Source organism: Wyeomyia smithii, chromosome 1, assembly GCF_029784165.1.
Source record: "Wyeomyia smithii strain HCP4-BCI-WySm-NY-G18 chromosome 1, ASM2978416v1, whole genome shotgun sequence".
Taxonomy (NCBI): Eukaryota; Metazoa; Arthropoda; class Insecta; order Diptera; family Culicidae; genus Wyeomyia; species Wyeomyia smithii.
Window position 1 is genome coordinate 18,526,658 of NC_073694.1, and position 19,360 is coordinate 18,546,017.

Below are 19,360 nucleotides of genomic sequence, written 5' to 3' on the forward strand. Positions count from 1 at the left end.
TATAACCAGTCAATATTGAACCAGTCAATAAAGATTCTTTACGATTGGTTCTTGTTATAACATTTCAAATTGGATGTTCACGTGTTTCCCGCATAATTTTATTCAATACTTCCTGCGCTTATCCCGAGAGCTGTCCTTACTTACTTTACTTTTATGGCGACAGATCATTAAGATCCTATGCCGAATCCAGAATACGTCTCCACAAAACTCGGTCTTGGGCTGCTACTCTCCAGTCTCTCCTTACACCCGCTGCACTGGCATCCTCGTCGACAGCACACATCCAGCGCGTGCGCGGTCTGCCTCGAAGTCGTCGGCCTCTATCCGGTTCTCTACTAAATATTATCTTTGCCGGTCGCTCATCCGCCATCCGTGCTACATGGCCAGCCCACTGTAACCTTCCGTGTTTCATCAGCTTGACAATATCAGCGTGTTTGTATACTTCGTACAGCTCGTGATTCATGCGCCTGCGCCACACCCCGTTCTCTAGTTTGCCTCCGAGTATTGATCGCAGGATTCTATCACATACATAAGACATACGTAACACTGGCGTTTTTTTCTGGTACACGTTGCCCCATAGTACTCCGTACCTTGCCCTGTCAAACTGCTCGATAAATAATGAACAAAATGAATTTTCTTTTTCTCGGCCTTATCGAGCCCCAAAGAAAATCCCATAAGGAACTGTCAAAAAGTTATTTACAAAATCAATGCAGCATTTTTCGAGTAGGAACGAGACAAATGCAGGGCTGCGCAGGTACACTGCCTTCAAAAACAACTCAAACAGAGGTTTTTTACAGAGGTTGGTACTTTCGAGTAGTTCATTTTGTACCAACTTTTTTGGAAGATTTCTTCCTGAGTGTTACGTATGTCTTATGTATGTGGTAAAACCACATACTTAGACATACGTAACACTGGCGATTTTTTTTGGTACTCTTTGCCCCACATCACCCGGTACCAACACCAGTATGAACTACTCGACGAAAATGAACGGAATGAATTTTTTTCATCGCGGCTCTACTCGAGCCCATAACAAAATCCCTTAAAAAACTGTCAAAAAGTTGTTTGCAAAATCAATGCTACATTTTTCGAGTGCGAACGAGACAAATGCAGGGCTGCGCAGGTACACAACCTCCATAAACTACTCAAACAGAGGTTTTTTTACAGAGGTTGGTACTTTCGAGTAGTTCATTTTGTACCAACTTTTTTGGAAGATTTCTTCCTGAGTGTTATGTATGTCTTATGTATGTGACATCACTCTGCTTCTTGCCTAAAAAATGGAGGATCGCTACGCTGGATATTTCCGGTGAAGGCGTTGAAGAGATAAAAGAACTAGCAACCCAGGGGAATGGCAACCCTATCTCAATCCTACACGTTTGACAGTAGGTTTCATATCGGGGCTATATTCGAAATACAGCCCAAAACAAAGTTGTTTTTGACGTTTTATTTTTTTGTTTTCACGATCGTTCGGATTGCAGGAAAGTTTAAAACACAGTTAATTTTATTTACAGTATTCTTTATTCAATAACTTGCAACTATTTACACCCGATGTTTACAAATAACGTTTCTCTTTCTTCTTCTTCTTTTATTGTCTGCTAGAGATGTTGGTTCATAAAACATAACCTCCTTAGCACCCCCCTGTAGCAACCGAACAGTAAACCCGCATACATAAGACATACGTAACACTCAGGAAGAAATCTTCCAAAAAAGTTGGTACAAAATGAACTACTCGAAAGTACCAACCTCTGTAAAAAAACCTCTGTTTGAGTTGTTTTTGAAGGCAGTGTACCTGCGCAGCCCTGCATTTGTCTCGTTCCTACTCGAATAATGCTGCATTGATTTTGTAAATAACTTTTTGACAGTTCCTTATGGGATTTTCTTTGGGGCTCGATAAGGCCGAGAAAAAGAAAATTCATTTTGTTCATTATTTATCGAGCAGTTTGACAGGGCGAGGTACGGAGTACTATGGGGCAACGTGTACCAGAAAAAAACGCCAGTGTTACGTATGTCTTATGTATGTGGTAAACCTCTAAATTACACACAAAATGTTGTAAATTTATAACCTGTACTTTTCAAATGACGCAATTGATTATGCCAGAGTTGATCTGCATGAAGTGTCCAGTTAATAGCGCTGAGAAACAAACATATTAGTGGTGAATGGATTAAGCGTAATAACTAAACATGTTTACAATTTTTTTACAACAATAAATAATATAATTTAATTTAAGTAATATTTTTTTCCCCTTTCGGACCCCTGAAATGCATTTGAATGACGTTGAATTCTGACATTAGAGTGCTTTTTAGTTGGGTGACAGCCCAACTAGCGAACACCCAACTAACGAACCTCCAACTAACGAACATCCAACGAGCGAATCATCACTGTATAGAGATAAGTGACTTTTCACCTACGCACACTAGGAAACGTGTAAACCACTGTAAAGTTGCTTTTGTTTCCTCCAAACTGTAAATCATCGCATCTCGTTGCTTCGACTTTAATCACTTTTTAACGTTTTTGGTCGATTATGTTCAGCAGCTTGTTCCGATTTCTGATCACGAATGAAAAATTTATTCAGAAACGAGTTCAGAACTTGTAATAAGTGTTCCAGTGATTATTTGTCCAGCTGCTAAAAACATAGCATTGCGAACAAAACAGCTATTTGTAAATATTTTCCTCAACTAGTTGCACTAACACATTCGTACGTAAAAAGGCCGGTCGCTCATCTGCCATCCGTGCTACGTGGCCAGACTAATGTAACCTGCCGTGTTTCATCAACTTGAATATCAGCGTTTTTGTATACTTCGTACAGCTCGTGATTCATGCGTCTGCGCCACACCCCCATTTTCTAGTTTGCCATTGAGTATTGATCGCAGGATTCTACGCTCGAAGACACCAAGCGCTTGTCGATCGGCCTCCTTCCACGTTCACGATTCATGTTCGTTGAGTGCAACTGGGAGGATCAGAGTCCTGTAGAGCGCAGATTTCGTACGCATCTGTAGGCTGAGGGTCCTAAGCTGGCTACTCAATCCGTAATAAACTCTATTTGCTGCCTCAATCCGTCTCTTCACCTCGTTGTCATATGTCACGAGAATACCAAGATAAACCAATTCATCGACCACTTCGAAAGTATCCCCATCCATCTCTACCGCAGCATCAATACCCGTAGAATTACCGCGCTCTCTGCTAGCCACCTTGTACTTCGCTTTGACAATGTTTATTGTAGAATTAATCCACCTGCAGAGTCCGTGGGATCACACGAAAAAGGAAAACTGTGATGAAAAACCAATAAAGCACGCGGTTTGCTGAGCGAATAGAAGAAACGTGTATTTCATATAGCAAGGGTAACGAAAGAATGAAGAAAAATCAAATCGATGTAACGTATGTTCGAAGGTAACGATCATCTTGTATAAACAAGGTGTGTATCTTAAGGTAGTCATTTCTGTCCAACACTCCTCCCGAATGACTACCGACAGTTAGTCAGATAGTCCCACTGAATCCACAAATTTCTTCAGCAATGCTGGTCCCAAAGGCTTCGTAAGTGCATCCGCAATCATGTCACCTGTAGGACAAAAGATAAGTTTCACTTCTTGCCGTTCGCAAAGCTCACGAATGTAGAAACTTCTTGTATCGATGTGTTTAACACGACCGCTGATCCGTTCCGCTTAAGCAAAGCTAAGACATCCTTGGTTGTCTTCATTGATGATCGTTGCACCACTCTGCGGTTCGTTTAAATCCCGTAACAAACGTCGTAGCCAGACTGCCTCCTGACAGGCTACCGTGAGTGCATTGTACTCTGCCTCTAAAGAAGACAAAGCAACGCTATCTTGGCCTTTGCTCATCCATAAGAGTGGCCCACCACCGAAAAAGAACACTACTCCCGTTGTAAAACGTCGAGTCTGCCTATCTCCAGCCCAATCCGAGTCTGAATAACCAACCAAATTCCAACCATCTCTAGGACCAAACGTCAACTTGTAGTCTTTTGTCGAATTCAGATTAGTGGTGGGAAATATCGCCCAAAACGGACATCGATAACAATCGATAATTCCGGGGCTTTTATCGATATTATCGATAAGAATCGATAATTTGACAGCCAACGTTTGGAGTAAAAAAAATTTTTCAGATGGTGATGAAAAGAAAACTATTTCAGATGGCGATGAAAAAATACTATGACATATAATTGAGTTGGATAAATTTCCCATGGAAGGTTATCATGTTAGCTTCCTCACAAAAAAATATTACGTCCTTGCGTGCAGCCCTTTGCCGGCAGTTAACCGGAACATTCGCTATGGCGGACGAAAACATGCGTGTAGCTATGTTTTTAAGCTCTTTCTTCGTTTTTTTTTATTAATTCCTCCTCCGTTTTCACGATAAAATTGTTGGAATAGATCTTGCGCTTCAAGTTTGCCCAGAAATTCTCGATGAGAAGCAGGTGGGGGACATTGGGCGGATTCGCTGACTTCGGTACCACATCGATATTGAGCCGCTCCATCTCCTCCAACGATCGCTTCGAGTAGTTGTCCGACGTCAAATCTGGCCAAAACTTCGCTCTTATGGTATTTCTTGATGAACGACGCAACTTCTGTCAGGCATTTCGTACTATAAATTTCCCCGTTCACGGCCAGCCCGGAGCGAAAGGAGAGCAACTTTGACATCCCTTTCTCGCTGATTGTCATCCACAGCCGCATCTTCTTGGGAAACTTGGTCTGTGAAATAAACTTTACCTCGGTGCCACTGGCGTAGCGTGAGGGGGGCGTTCCGCCCCGGGTGTCACCCCTTAGGAGAAATTTTTTTATGCGTGTCGCCTTCGAAAGGGTGAGATTAATTACCATTTAAGTGGAGGTCGAGCTGAAATTCTCGAAAATTTATAAATTTTTCGAAAACAGGTAGATTTAGTGCATTTGAAAACGAGCGGACTAACTCGCCATTTTTAGTAACAAGATGATTTAACTGCAATCTGGTGGGGGTGACACCCAGAGGGAAAGGGGTGAAACCTAAATTTTCCGCCTGGGTGTCACCCGGTCACGCTACGCTACTGCTCGGTGCTCGCTTCCTTCGTGGGGGAGGTAAAATTCGAAGAGCCCTGCTAGTCGTTGTCATCCAGGGTGAGATAGGTCTAGTCGTCCAATACCACTGCCGCGTCGCGATTCGCAGGGAAAATCGACTTGACCGTCTTGTTCAACCGCTGTCGCTGCGTCATTGCCTGCAGCTCCGAGACCCAGACGTCTGGACGAGGGAATTTTTTTCTAAGCTTAAAAGTCACACCTTCTATTCCCGTTCATTTTCGCATCCTCGCAAACTGCATACATTGCCCGCTTTACTAAACTTATAATATAATACTGTTTTCTAGTGAAATGAAACCGGTTTTCAAAATTGATTCATTTTTCGTAAAGTTCTGGCCATTTAAAATTCGAGAGAATTTTATTTATCTCAATTATTTTGTCTTACCCCTGAATAAATCAGGATACTTTTTTGGCGCAACAATTTCGTTGATTTGGATTTTTAGTGGAACTAAAAATTGTTTGTTGGGTAACAGATACTTTAAACTTAAACAGTTCCAAGTTAAACTAAACAATTACCAAAGAATTACCAATAGACTGCCGCTATGCATGTCCATCATATTATAAGAGTTGGCAAGCCAAAGAAAATGCATTTTATTACAATTTAGTATCATTGCTTTTTATGAGATGGTGCAAAAAGTTTGGATATTGTTATAAAGTTCACCAGTACTAAGTTGTCGAATTCATCTGTTCTTAGGAAACAAAAAACTATAAATACCTTTTTAGTTACCATTATTTCTCAGAAACTCAGTGACACCCGGGGCGAACCGTTACACCACCCCCAACAATGCTAAGTCTTGTCGAATAGCAGCGCCCAACAAATACCTAGCGGCAAAAGCAACTCCTGGGGTAGGGTAAGTGAGGTCTCCTTCTCTTGGGTCTCCTCCAGTAACCAGCCGCACTGACTTGTGCTCACCCTTATAACATCGATAATTATCGTTAACGTCAAAAAATTAACGATATCGATGACGAGCATTTATCGATATTATCGATAAGTATCGATAAGTTTCCCATCACTAATTCGGGTTATTCGCGTTGAAAGAGATTTCGAAGGCTGTTCGCACCTACGTGAACTCTCATATGCAATTGTCAAAATGTGCGTGATGACAAAAGCAAAAATATTTCCTTCCTTCTTTTTCGCATGCAAAAACCAAACAAATATCAGCAACACCGTCAACGCGAATTCAGATATCGTAAAATCCTGCGGACCAATCACTCGTATTCGGCTCACTCACCTTTCTACCAAGCAAGCCCACACTAACGGATAGATCAGGCCTTGCATTCACAGCCAGGTATAATAGTGCTCCAATTAAACTGCTGTATAGAGTCGTATCAGTAAACATTTCGCTATTGTCGTTCGCTGTGGTGTAACCAGGATCCATCGGCGTCCGTGCAGAATGAGCATTCTGCATCTTAAATTTTTTGATGAGGTTTTCAATATAGGCTGTTAAACGTAACGTGTAATAATCGCCAACTTTCTTAATTTCGAAACCGAGAAAATGCCTTACAAAACCAAGTGACGTAATGTCAAATCTTTTTCTTAATTCAATGAAAATTTTATCGATTTCTGATTCATCGACGCATCCCATCAACAAATCATCAACATACACAAGCAAATAGATTGTAACGCCAGCATTCTGACGTACGTAGAGGCACGAATCGGAATCACATTGAGAAAATTTAAGCTCGAGTAAAACTGCATGTAGTGCCTTATTCCAACAACGTGCAGATTGTTTGAGCCCGTATATACTTCTTTGTAACTTGCATACGATACCTTGTTCTGCTACTTCAAACCCAGGTGGCTGCCTCATATACAGCTCCTCTTCGATCGTACCATTTAAATGCGCCGTTTTTACATCATATTGCTTTAACAACAGCTTTTGTTTAGCTGCAACAGCCAATAGCGCACGAAGAGTCGACTGACGAGTGACTGGAGCGAATACTTCCGAGTAATCGATCCCAAATGCTTGTGCGTAGCTCTGAGCTACAATACGCGCCTTATGCTTGACCACTTTTCCTGTTTCATCTCTTTTTAGCTTGAATACCCATTTTGATCCAATAATTCTTTTTCCTATAGGTAAAACAACAAGGCTCCACGTTTTGTTTATCTCATGTGCTTTCATTTCCTCACGCATTGCTTCCTTCCATTCAGGAACAGCCATGGCTTCTTCGAAGTCGTAGGGTTCTTCATCACTCGATACTTGTCCGACAATGAAATCATCGTATCTACTTGGTAATACTCCACGTCCATGCCGGTCCTCTCTTCTCATTGATTGTTCTGCTTCGTAATCGTCATAACCAAGAAAATCACTCGTGTCACTCGCATCTTCATACACCGAATCCTCACGAGTATCAAGCTCTACCGCTTCCTGATGACCATTATCTATAAATTTTTCATTTTGGTTCCGTTTTCAGTATCCGATTTAGCTTTCTGTTCAGTCTCTGGTTCCATCATCTTCTCCTCTTGTTGCTCTGATACATTGCCTAATTCCAAAAAATGTGCATCTCGACTAATAACAATCTTATCAGTTTCACAATCCACGAAACGATACGCTTTATGATTATCAGCGTATCCCAAAAAGACCAACTTTTGTGCTTTTGGCTGGAACTTCTTCCTTTTTACGTCTGGAATGTGCACATAAGCGTGACATCCGAAAATACGCAGTTTCGAAAGATCCGGCTTTGATCCGGTCCACAACTCAAACGGAGTACGGTCTACTGCTTTCGATGGCATTCGGTTTTGGATATAGGCAGCTGTAAGAACTGCTTCTCCCCAAAAGCGTTTATCCATGTCTGCATCCAATAGCATACAATTTGCCATTTCTTGTAGCGTTCGATTTTTCCTTTCAGCTGTACCGTTGGACTGAGGTGAGTACGGAGTTGTATACTGTGCTCTGATCCCCTCAGCTTTATAAAATTCCTTCAGTCTTTCGCAGGTATATTCTCCACCACCATCTGATCGCACAACTTTAACTTTGCGACCAAACAAATTTTCCGCCCAACGTACGTACTCTATTATTTTGTCAGCAGCTTCACTCTTAGCCTTTAGCAAAAATACTACACAAAACCGGCTATAATCGTCGATAACGACCATAAAATACTTATTGCCACTTGGTGTCAGGTTTTCCATAGGACCGCTGAGATCGGTGTGTATGAGATCTAGAGGCTGCTTTGACTGACGCTTTATTATTTGAGGAAAAGGATTTCGTGTTAACTTTCCTTTGAGGCAACATTCGCACACGATCCGCTCTCCACAATCTGTCAACGACATACCATTCGCCAATCCCTTAGACTGTATATCGCTTATAACATCCACGCTCCGGTGTCCCATTCTACGATGCCAAATGTGTTGACATAGCCCATGGTGCTTCGAAGTAGCTACCATGCAACGCTCTGCTATTTTCAGTTTGTATTGATTTCCAGCCGTCTCACCGACCACAACAACAACACCATCAGTTGATTTAATTTCACAGTGATTCGCTCTGAAGATAACATTGAAACCTTTTACTGCTAATTTCCGGACTGATATGAGACCTCCTTCCAACGTAGGCACGTACAAGACATTCTCCAGTGTAATAGCTACACGATTTCCCAAATCGTTCACACCGAAAACAATGCCACTGCCACATCCAGCAGATTTAGTTTTGCTTCCATCAGCCAACGTAACCTCGATTATGACATCTCTCTTGAATACGTTGAAGAAACTGCGGTCATTCGTCATATGACAAGTGCAGCCACTGTCAATGATCCAAGCATCAGTAATTACATTTCCTGCCAGAAAACATACCGCGCCACACACTGAACTGCTCTTTCCTGCTGGATTCTGTGACACTGGCTGAGCCTTTACGTGCTTCGCTTGTTGCTCTGTAGCATGTTTCTTCGACCTCTCCGAGTTTTCTTCTTTCTTCGATGCGAGAAACTTCCGACAATTTCTTTTGAAATGCCCCGACTGGTGGCAGTAAAAACACTTTTTACCTTCAGTTTTCTGAAACACGTTCGTTTTCAAAGCCTTCTCTGATGCTGCTTGCTTTCCCGATAAGCTTTCGCGTTTCTGGTATTCATCCCGCAATCGCACTATCACAAGATCCATCGTAAGTTCATCCTGACGTCGATTTTCCAATGTGGTAACAAAATTACTATACGATGCCGGCAAGCTGCGTAAAAGCATTATTATTCGTAGCAGCTCCCCCAGTTCAACACCAGCATTATCGAGTCTTTCGAATAAGTCCTCCACCTGCTCGATATGTTTTTCTACATCGCCGTTTTCATCCAAATTCAAACCACACAGTTGCTGAAGGAGTGACGCCTGGTTCCCGATCGTTGCTTTCTCGTGGTGAGATTGCAAATTTTGCCACATCTCCCGTGCAGTTATAGCCTTTTTCACAAAACGTAACTGACTATCCTCCACGAAAAGTGCAATGGTCGTGCGAGCTTTTCGGTCATTTTTATTCCACAGCTCCAACGCCGCACCGTCAATTTCCTCTGGTTTGGTCTTTTTAACAACGTCCCAAATGTCATCTCGTTCAAACATCGTTTGCATTCGGTACTTCCAAGATACATAATTGCTGTTGTTGAGTTTGGCAAACGTAATTTTCACGCTTTCCGCCATCTTATTATCTGCTCCTTTTCTCCGCACACAGTCCTCTGAAAATAATGATTATTCCGGTACACAGCTTTTCACGTTTATTCACCAGATTTAACTTAATCGATACTGGGACCGATAACCTGTAGAATTAATCCACCTGCAGAGTCCGTGGGATCACACGAAAAAGGAAAACTGTGATGAAAAACCAATAAAGCACGCGGTTTGCTGAGCGAATAAAAGAAACGTGTATTTCATATAGCAAGGGTAACAAAGGAATGAAGAAAAATCAAATCAATGTAACGTATGTTCGAAGGTAACGATCATCTTGTATAAACAAGGTGTGTATCTTAAGGTAGTCATTTCTGTCCAACATTTATGGTGAGTCTAATTCTCGCTCGTTGCTTTTCACTGTATCGTACGCCGCCTTGAAGTCCAAAAACAGATGATGTGTCTGCAAGTTATGTTCTCGAAACTTGTCGAGGGTCTGTCTCAAGGTGAACAGCTGGTCCGTTAGCGGCAACATTAGGACTTGACGTTAGACTTTGTTTTGACTTAATATAAACACAAAATATCTCCAACTACTAATCGAAACTGTGCAGGATTTTTTTTTATTCTCGCTTATTTTCCGTCGGTCTAGTTCCGCCACTGTTGTTGTGCCAATCACCGACGCCCAGGGAGGCGACTCCACCCAGGACCCTAACTCACGACTCGTTAGATTACGGACCGGCGCCAACGGCTTTACTTCCTCATGCGATGGAAGGCGTGATTCCAGAGATTTTTCGCCTCAGAAAATCTCCCGGTGTCGACTAGGATTGAATCTAGACCAGTTAGGTTGACTGTGAGTGGATCATGCCACCCAACAACTATCGACACCTATGTCGGCGTTGGGATTCGAACCCAGGCGTCGAGCGTGGTTGGCGGAGATGTTACCAACCAAGCTAGGCCCCCGCCCAATGTGCAGGGTTTTTGGTTATGTTTTTTCTTGATTGGCAGAGAAATAGGGTATCGGCTCTATTATCGTCAAATGAAGTGATCGAGAACTAATCTTTTGCAGGAAGGTGCTCTACAATATAAAGAACCATTACCTTCCTGACGATAATTGGGCAAACCTGAGGTTGATAATATTGATACCCTATACAAAAAAGTTACATTTTTCACCTTATTGCATGAACTCCTAAAGTGGCAGTACATAGAGGACTTACTCCTAGTTATTTGAGTTGAAATAGCGTTCTGGGATTGTCTTTCGGAATATTGTCTCCAACCAACTAAACGTCCTGCTCGAAATGCCAGTTTATTACATATACCGCATTACATATGCCGATACAGTTTTTCGAATAATCAATGTTACACAACATTACTTACTTGTTACTTTTAGTGGTAAGAGCTAAATAAAACTCGTCTATTCAGTTAAACTCACACAAGAAACAAATTCTCCTACGTTAATTTCACCCTGAGAATCGGCCTGGTCACTCTGCTCGTCATCGTCATTTGTGTTGTATTGTCGCTTCAGGTGCTTCTGTGATCTCTCGTGCATCCTTAATGCAGCCTTTGTCTTGCATGTATAAACACAAATATCACATTTGTAGGGCCGTTCATTATTATGGTGAAGCATGTGCTGCTTTAGATTGTAGGAAAATGCAAATTCCTTACCGCAAATTTCGCATTTAAACGCACTCTCCGAGTTGTGCCTTTCCTGATGTTTTCTAAAGTAAATAGCTGTTTTATACGATGACCCGCAAATATTGCAATTGAAAATTTGTTCTTCTGAAGGAGCAGTCACAGGCGTCACAAGATGCTCGGGTGTTATGCTTTCATTGTTAGGCTGATGGTGCTCTTGTTTGTGCACATTCAACAAATCATTTGTATCAAATACTGAACTGCAAATATCACATTTCCACAATTGCTGATCGGGATGAGATAGCATGTGTTGTACGAGCAATCGGGAAAAACGGAATTTTTTTCCACAAACCGAACATTTATTTTCACGTATATGCGTTTGTTTATGAAGTCTTAGATTATATTCTGTCCTCAAAGATTGACCGCAAATATCGCACTTGAAAGGCCGTTCCTCATTGTGCCACATCAAGTGGGTCTTCAATGCGGAAGGAAAAAGAAACCTTTTTCCGCAAATTTCGCATTGACACGGTCTCTCGGAGGAGTGCGTTCTCTGGTGTACTTTTACATCTCGAGCTGTCTTATATGATGAACCGCAAATATCGCATTTAAAAGCACGTTCTTTAATGTGACAAATCATGTGTCTTCTGAGCATTGTTCTACTGAGATTTGGTTTTCCACAAACCGCACACTCGAGCACCAGTTGGTTTTGGGTTTTTTTCTCAGGCCTCACAGTGGTGCTTTGATGAAGCTTCTGATGTAAGTGGAGTGATTTCATTATTTTATACTGTTTACCGCATATGTCGCAGATGTATTTCTGTGAACCATCGTTTCGGCTGTTCTTTGTCCGTTTCGGCTTTAAACCCTCGTTGTTGCTGCAACAGAAAAAAAAAGATTTACAATTTAGATGATAAAGTTAATCTGTTCGAGTGAGACTTCAGTCATGCTAGTCATTTTTGCGTATAACTACTTACTCTGGGGTGGGCCCGACCTTGTGGCTCTCCATATGTAAGTTCAGAGGATAACGTCTGTTGTATGATGCGTCACAGATGTCGCATTTGAAGGGTCGCTCACCGGTGTGAGTGCGCATATGTTGTACGAGACGACAATTCGATCGGAATGTTCTATCGCAAATCAAACATTTATGTGGGCAATCTGGGCGGTGAGCTTTCATGTGAGCCACCAAATTTGTTTTTACGGTAAAATGTCGCTTGCATATGTCACACTCAAAATCCCCACCCTCTGTGTGGATACTCTTATGTTTGTGCAAAATCCCAGCTGTGCGGTATGTTTTGCCGCAGATATCGCACGAGAAAGGTCGTTCCTCGGTGTGAATTGTTCTATGTTCCTTCAAGTAGTATTTTGTGCTGAATTTCTTGTTGCAGAAGTCACAAACAACAGCGGTGTTGTCCTTTTTTGAGCTGCTGCAAGCGAAAAACAATATTGTCCGTAAAAATAATTTAATAATATTAATTCAAAAATAGGACGATTTCAATAACTCAAACATAACCTTTAAAAAAACCAATACCTGGAGCTAGCAGCTTTATTTTTTCTACCAGCTGCTGTAACCTCAACTTCAACCGTGATGTCCGTCCCAGGTTCTTGTTTCACATCAGGTGAACCGCCGTCCAGGGCGATCTTTACCATCGGCTCACTAGAGCATCGATTGCTGCTAGAAAGTGGCATTTCTCCTTCCCTGGACACGTCGTCCGATATTATAAGCTCTTCTACCTTTATCGTTGGAATAAGTCCTTCCACCTGTTTTCGACTGACTTCCTCCATGCCGCTTCCACACTTCACGTACTGGAAACAACCTAACCTTTCGATTTTTACGTGATTATGTGTATTTTTTAATTCATACACAAAATTTCACAGAATTTAGAATATTTTTCCGACTTCTTTCCGACTCGAATAGACGCGAACAAAAATTTGTTATGAAATGCACGCCAAAACCGTATACTGTTTATCCCGATATAAAATTACTACAAATAAAATCAACTGTGAATCAATTATTCGTTTGGAGCTTTTGGACATTAAGTTAAGATTTATATTCTCCATTTTTAGTTCGACCTGTTTTAATCTTGAGAGTTTGCTTAGTTTGCGTTTGGCGTGCGGTTGTTGCGTTTACGAAATCTATTTGTTTCTAGGTAAATTTAAAAAGTTCACGGGATGAAACGCGAAGTTTGGTGTGATACAGACTGTTAACGATTGTAGGTTGCCAAAGATAACTAGAAACTTCAATTCTCCTGTATGCCGATGCAGCGATCGTGGCGTGGTTCTATTTATATCGTCTCCTGGTGACCGTTGTCTAGAGGCCGAGAAGTAACCATATCGTGCGCGAATTGGTGTAGAAAAGATCGCACCATCAACCTCGATGGATCCAGATCAATTCCTTTCCACTAACACTAATTCCTTCCTTTGATACTTGTGGATGATGCAGAGGATTCCTCGGTCTCTAGTAGCAACAAGTATTAAACTAACACTCCCGATATCCCTTCCTCTATTGATCTGCATTGGGCGTGGCCAGCTACGTTATTGACCAGTGAAAAGAAAGATCACCAGGAATTGTACACTGAAAATGGCTTGCTACTCCTAGGCGCCATTTTGATGATTCTTTGAGCAATTTCAGCTGATTCTGGTCAATCGCGGGCAACACACGGGCGATCAAATATGCTATGCTATGCTATGCTACCTGTTTTAATCTTGATTAAACGTTTGTTTGTAAAGGAAATAGCTTGATATTCTTAATTCTAGCTGATAACCCTTTTTTGATAGCTTTTAGGTTGTTTTAGGCCTTTTGAGTGGTTTATAAGCGTAGTACAAAACCTCAACATGCTGTTGTGAATCATGGCCTTTTAGCCTGCCTACTGATACCTAGTTTGTCCAGCAAACAATGATGCGATCCGAATTTTATATCTTCAAAGTAAGGAATTCGCCCGAGGCGCTCAACTATATTGATAAACCAGTTATACTCTTTGATTTCATTGATTCCATTGATTCAAAGTGTTGATTTTATTGGGAGTAATTTTGTACAACAGGGTCAACAGTATGCTTTTAGCGTGCATGTCATATCATGTTTATCTTTATGTCGAAAGGATTGGGCGATCTTCAGGATCGATTCAGCCTGAGGGTTCCACGATCGATCCATAAAAAAATCGGAGCCGGAGGATCGATCTCTATTGAATCGATTTTAAAAGCACTTTTTGTGACGCTGTGAAATTTACCGGACCAAGCACCATTTTTTTAAATTAACTTTGGTATAGAGCTTTCTACGCCAGATATCACCAATACAAGCTTAGTTTGTATCCTAATAAAATCGATTTGTTTTCAACCAAAAAATCAGCTGATATTCAATTTCGGAAAATATTGCACTTATGAGTCCTAGTTCATTAGTGTTACCTGTTTTAACAAACTTTGTTTCAGTGGAAAACCAGATGAAATAAAACTAGAAATCGACTTTCAACTTGAATAAAAGCTCGGGGCAGGAGGGAATTGTTTGTTACTACCAGTGTGTTGATTATTTGCAACCAAACTGAAATCGACCACTAAGACTAGCGCAGATAGGAAGGTCTATTAACACCAGTGTACGTGAGAAAGAATAATCTATTATTCATGAAGAATCGAAGTCACTTAAATATAGTGATGGGAAATATCGCCCAGAACGGACATCGATAATAATCGATAATTCCGAGACATTTATCGATATTATCGATAATTATCGATAATTTGACAGCTAACGTTTGCGGTGAAAAATTTTTTTTTCAGATGATGAAAAAAAACTATTTCAGATGGCGATGAAAAAAAAACTATGACAGATAATAGAGTTGGATGAATTTCCCATGGAAGGTTGTCATGTTAGCTTCCTCACAAAAAATATTACGTCCTTGCGTGCAGCCTTCCGACAGTTAACCGGAACATTCGCCATGGCGGACGAAAACATGCGTGTAGCCATGTTTTTAAGCTCTTTCTTCGTTTTTTTTTAATTCCTCCTCCGTTTTCGAGACAAAATTGTTGGAATAGATCTTGCGCTTCAAATTTGCCCAGAAATTCTCGATGGGAAGCAGCTGGGGGACATTGAGCGGATTCGCCGACTTCGGTACCACATCAATATTCAGCCGCTCCATCTTCTCCAACGATCGCTTCGAATAGTTGGCCGACGTCAAATCTGGCCAGAACACCGTGTCTTCGCGCTTATGGTATTTCTTGATGAACGACGCAACTTCTGTCAGGCACTTCGTACTCAGGGATGCCACATGTACAGATTAATCTGTATTTTACAGATTTTTGGCCGAAGTAACGGTACAGAATCTGTATATACAGATATACAGATTTTCGTCGAAAAGTACAGATTTACAGATTTTTCGAAATTGACATTAATTTTTTTTTAGCAAATTGAACATATTTCCAACTCCTCACACGTTTTAAGCTAAAAATTTCGTTTATGTACCATAAAAACTCAAAAAATACAAAGTTTTTTGTGTTTAAACAACACAGATTTTTTTTACAGATATTTTTGTTCCAGATACAGATGTTCAGATTTTTTCAAGGGAAAACACAGATTTAAATGAGGCAACCCTGTTCGTGCTATAAATTTCCCCGTTCACGGCCAGCCCGGAGCGAAAGAAGAGCAATTTTGACATCCCTTTCTCGCTGATTGACAGCAACAGCCGCACCTTCTTGGGGAACTTGGTCTGTGAAATAAACCTTACCTCGATGCTCACTTCCTTCGTGGGGGAGGTAAAATACGGAGAGCCCTGTTAGTCGTTGCCATCCAGGGTGAGATAGGTCTAATCGTCCAATACCACTGCCGCGTCGCGATTCGCCGGGAAAATTGACTTGACCATCTTCAACCGCTGTCGCTGCGTCATTGCCTGCAGCTCCAAGACCAGTGGACGGGAGTGCCGCTTCCTGCATGTATGTCCATGTTCTCCAGATGCTTTTTCACTGTTTTAAAGCACGCACCAATCTCTCTGCCAAGTGCACGCAGCGATTTAGCCACTTTTCCCTCGGTCTTCCTCCTTAGCATTCCTTGGAAGCTTCTTGTCGCTCAGGGTCGTTGGCCGTCCGGAATCGGGCTTTCTTTCGATGCTCTGATCGTTGTCCAATAGTGTCAAGATGTTGTAGATGCCAAAACCGACATACCCGGGGTCCACAAAGTGCCGCACGATGTCCGTTTTTGACGCGGCGGGGTACCGTTCTTTGAACGCGCACACTTCTGAACGGAGTAGCTTCACTTTTTTCGCCATCACAGTTAGAGTTTGACTGATAGGGCTGTCAGTTTTTTTTTGCTAACTCATGGGTTACTATGATTGATGATGCATGAGTAGTTTCGTCAGTGCGATTGAAGGTAAACCCATGAAAAATCGGCAATTTTTGTCCATTTTTTTACCGCAAACGTTATTCGACAAATGCAATTTTGCTATATAAATTCGTTAAAAACAGAGACAGTGATGGCCCGAACAGAATGGATACGTTGCGTTGCGTTGACGTCAATGTGACAGTAAATGTATGGGCTAACTGTCAAATTGCCGCAAACGCAGCCGCAACGTATCCATTGTGTTAAGACCTTGAATGACAAATCTTACGATACTGAGAATGAAAATTCAAACAACCGGACGTGTTAAACAGTTTGTTTTGGAAAGTCTTCGGGTTTTACGCCGAGAGTGCTTTCTACGGAGTAGTTTCAAGCCGAAGTTTATTTTGAAGGTTGTATAATAAGGGAAATAATTGAAGCAGGCAAAATTCTGTCAATTGTTAAATGGCCAAAACTTCACGAAAAATGAATCAATTCTGACAAAACAGGTTTCATTTTACTGGAAAACTGTCCTAGTTTCCTAGTGTTACTTGAGAACTGGACGTGACCAAGGTTCATTGGAAATGTTTCGGATTTCCGGAGTGTGTGCCAAAGTGTACATTTTTGCAACGCGTAGAACTTTTTATGATATTCTGTTTCACTTAGGTTTATATGTTGTCAATAAATCAGAATTTATTTCGGGTTTATTGGTAGCCAAAGATTGGAAATTCGCCAAGGAATCATCGAGGTATGAAGTTATTAAGTATGGGTGTTGATTTTGGCGGTTTTTTCCCTGTTGGGTACTAATTTTCTTTGAGCTTGCAGCACTCTAGCAGAATTCAATCGAACATTGTGGGTGTGTAGGTCATAGAGCAATTTATCTGGATTAACATTTAAATAGATCAGATTATTTTCACACGGATTTTCTCTAAAAGCTTATTTATGCAGATTTTCAAATTAACGTGGTTTTTACGCGAAATTTTGAATTAAAGCGGTTTATCAAGCGGATTTTTGAATTAACATGGTTTTTTCACGAGGCATGTATCCCCCGCGTAAGAAAACCTAACTGTATTTGAACCTTTTTCTTATGAATCAATATATCTGAGTAAAAATTATCTGAACTTTCCTTCAAAAATATAAAAAAATGAGTTTAAGATCCTACTCTGAAAAAAAAAATTATTTTATGAACAAAAAAGGATTTTAGAAAATATCGGTGATCTCAGATTTTTTTGAATAAAGTATTTTAGATAGACAATTTAGTTGCCTAAAACGTTCTATGCGTTGCAAAAATGTACACTTTGACACACACTCTTGAAATCCGAAACATTTTCGGTGTAGGTTGGTCACACCAAGTTCCCAAGTAATACTAATATAATACTGTTTTCCAGTGGAATGAAACCAGTTATCAAAATTGATTCATTTTTCGTCAAGTTCTGGCCATTTAAAATCCGAGAGAATTCTATTTATCTCAATTATTTTGTCTACCTCCTGTATAAATCAGGATACTTTTTTGGCGCAACAATTTCGTTGATTTGGATTTTTAGTGGAACTAAAAATTGATACTTTAAACTTAAACAGTTCCAAGTTGAACTAAACAATTACAAATGAACTGCCGCTATGCATGTCCATCATATTATAAGAGTTGGCGAGCCAAAGAAAATGCATTTTATTACAATTTCGTATCATTGCTTTTTATGAGATAGTGCAAAAAGTTTGGATATTTTTTCAAAGTTCTCCAGTACTAAGTTGTCGAATTCATCTGTTCTTAGGAAACTAAAAACTATCAATACCTTTTTAGTTACCTATATTTCTCAGAAACTCAGTGACACCCGAGGCGAACCGTTACACCACCCCCAACAATGCTAAATCTTGTCGAATAGCAGCACCCAACAAATACCTAGCGGCAAAAGCAACTTCTGTGGTAGGGTAGGTGAGGTCTCCTTCTTTTGGGTCTTCTCCAGTAACCAGCCGCACTGACTTGTGCTCACCCTTATAATATCGATAATTATCGTTAACGTCAAAAAATTAACGATAATATCGATGACCAGCATTTATCGATATTATCGATAAGTATCGATAAGTTTCCCATCACTATCAAATAGTCGCCTCTCGTCACCGACGACATGAGCAAAATGTTATAGAATACGAGTGAAACTTACCTGGGGACAGCTGAGTCGAACAGCACAAAATCCAGCCGACTCACCATCTGCAATATCAAAATTGGTCAGGCGACTCGTCACTCGCTTCGTTTTCTGTAATAAGCCCCTATAACAAAAAATCCCTAAACGCGATTACTCGAAATAATGTTTTTGGAGCTTGGTTCGACTGTTCTATTATGGGCAGGAATGGAATGGACTATATGGAGGCATGATGATGTTATCACCGCACGCAACCATTCAGAAGCCGATTAGATAACATTAGCCGGAAACGATACACGATACCTGACCTGACCAGAAACGGTACACGGTAGCTTGAGCTTGAGCGATCCAGGACTATGCTATCGCTGTCAAATCTCATATATTTGCTGCGTACCCAACATCTCAACGGTCTGCGGTTTGCCTGACAGATACGAAAAAATTCAAAAATTCAGCAAAAATTCCATTTAACTTGAAATGGTTGTCGGAAGAACTCTTCACTCTCACATTAGAATGGGATAGCATGATGTCATCCCCTTGGAACGACCGCACATGACCAGAAACGGTACACGATACCTGACAATTACTCAAATTCGCAGCTAGAAAAAGTTCTGCACGCTGAAAAATAAATAAAATTTTCAAAAGATCGAGAAAATCGGATCGAAAAAAAAGCGATTTTTTCAA

At 40.9% G+C, this 19,360-nt stretch overlaps 1 protein-coding gene across 2 annotated transcripts; it reads right to left on the minus strand.

The window, feature by feature from the left end:
• Positions 1-10,906: 10,906 nt before the first annotated feature.
• LOC129718598 (zinc finger protein ZFP2-like) lies at positions 10,907-13,200 on the minus strand. Of its 2 annotated transcripts, none has more exons than XM_055669521.1 (3): positions 12,777-13,200; positions 12,223-12,669; positions 10,907-12,123 (listed from the first exon to the last, which is right to left on the minus strand). In XM_055669521.1, the coding sequence occupies exons 1-3, from the start codon at positions 13,028-13,030 to the stop codon at positions 11,034-11,036; spliced, it is 1,791 nt and encodes a 596-aa protein (XP_055525496.1). In that variant the 5' UTR covers positions 13,031-13,200; the 3' UTR covers positions 10,907-11,033. The 2 variants fall into 2 exon arrangements, with proteins under 2 accessions (XP_055525496.1, XP_055525495.1); XM_055669520.1 differs by having other exon boundaries at positions 12,223-12,672; positions 12,777-13,197.
• Positions 13,201-19,360: the final 6,160 nt, after the last annotated feature.

Excerpts from the sequence above, each read along its gene's own strand:
- LOC129718598 (XM_055669520.1), bottom strand. The coding sequence starts at position 13,030 with ATGGAGGAAGTCAGTCGAAAACAGGTGGAAGGACTTATTCCAACGATA. Across the intron at positions 12,673-12,776 it reads AATAAAGCTGCTAGCTCCAG|CAGCTCAAAAAAGGACAACA; the intron begins GTATTGGTTTTT and ends TTTCGCTTGCAG. Across the intron at positions 12,124-12,222 it reads AAGGTCGGGCCCACCCCAGA|CAACAACGAGGGTTTAAAGC; the intron begins GTAAGTAGTTAT and ends TTTCTGTTGCAG.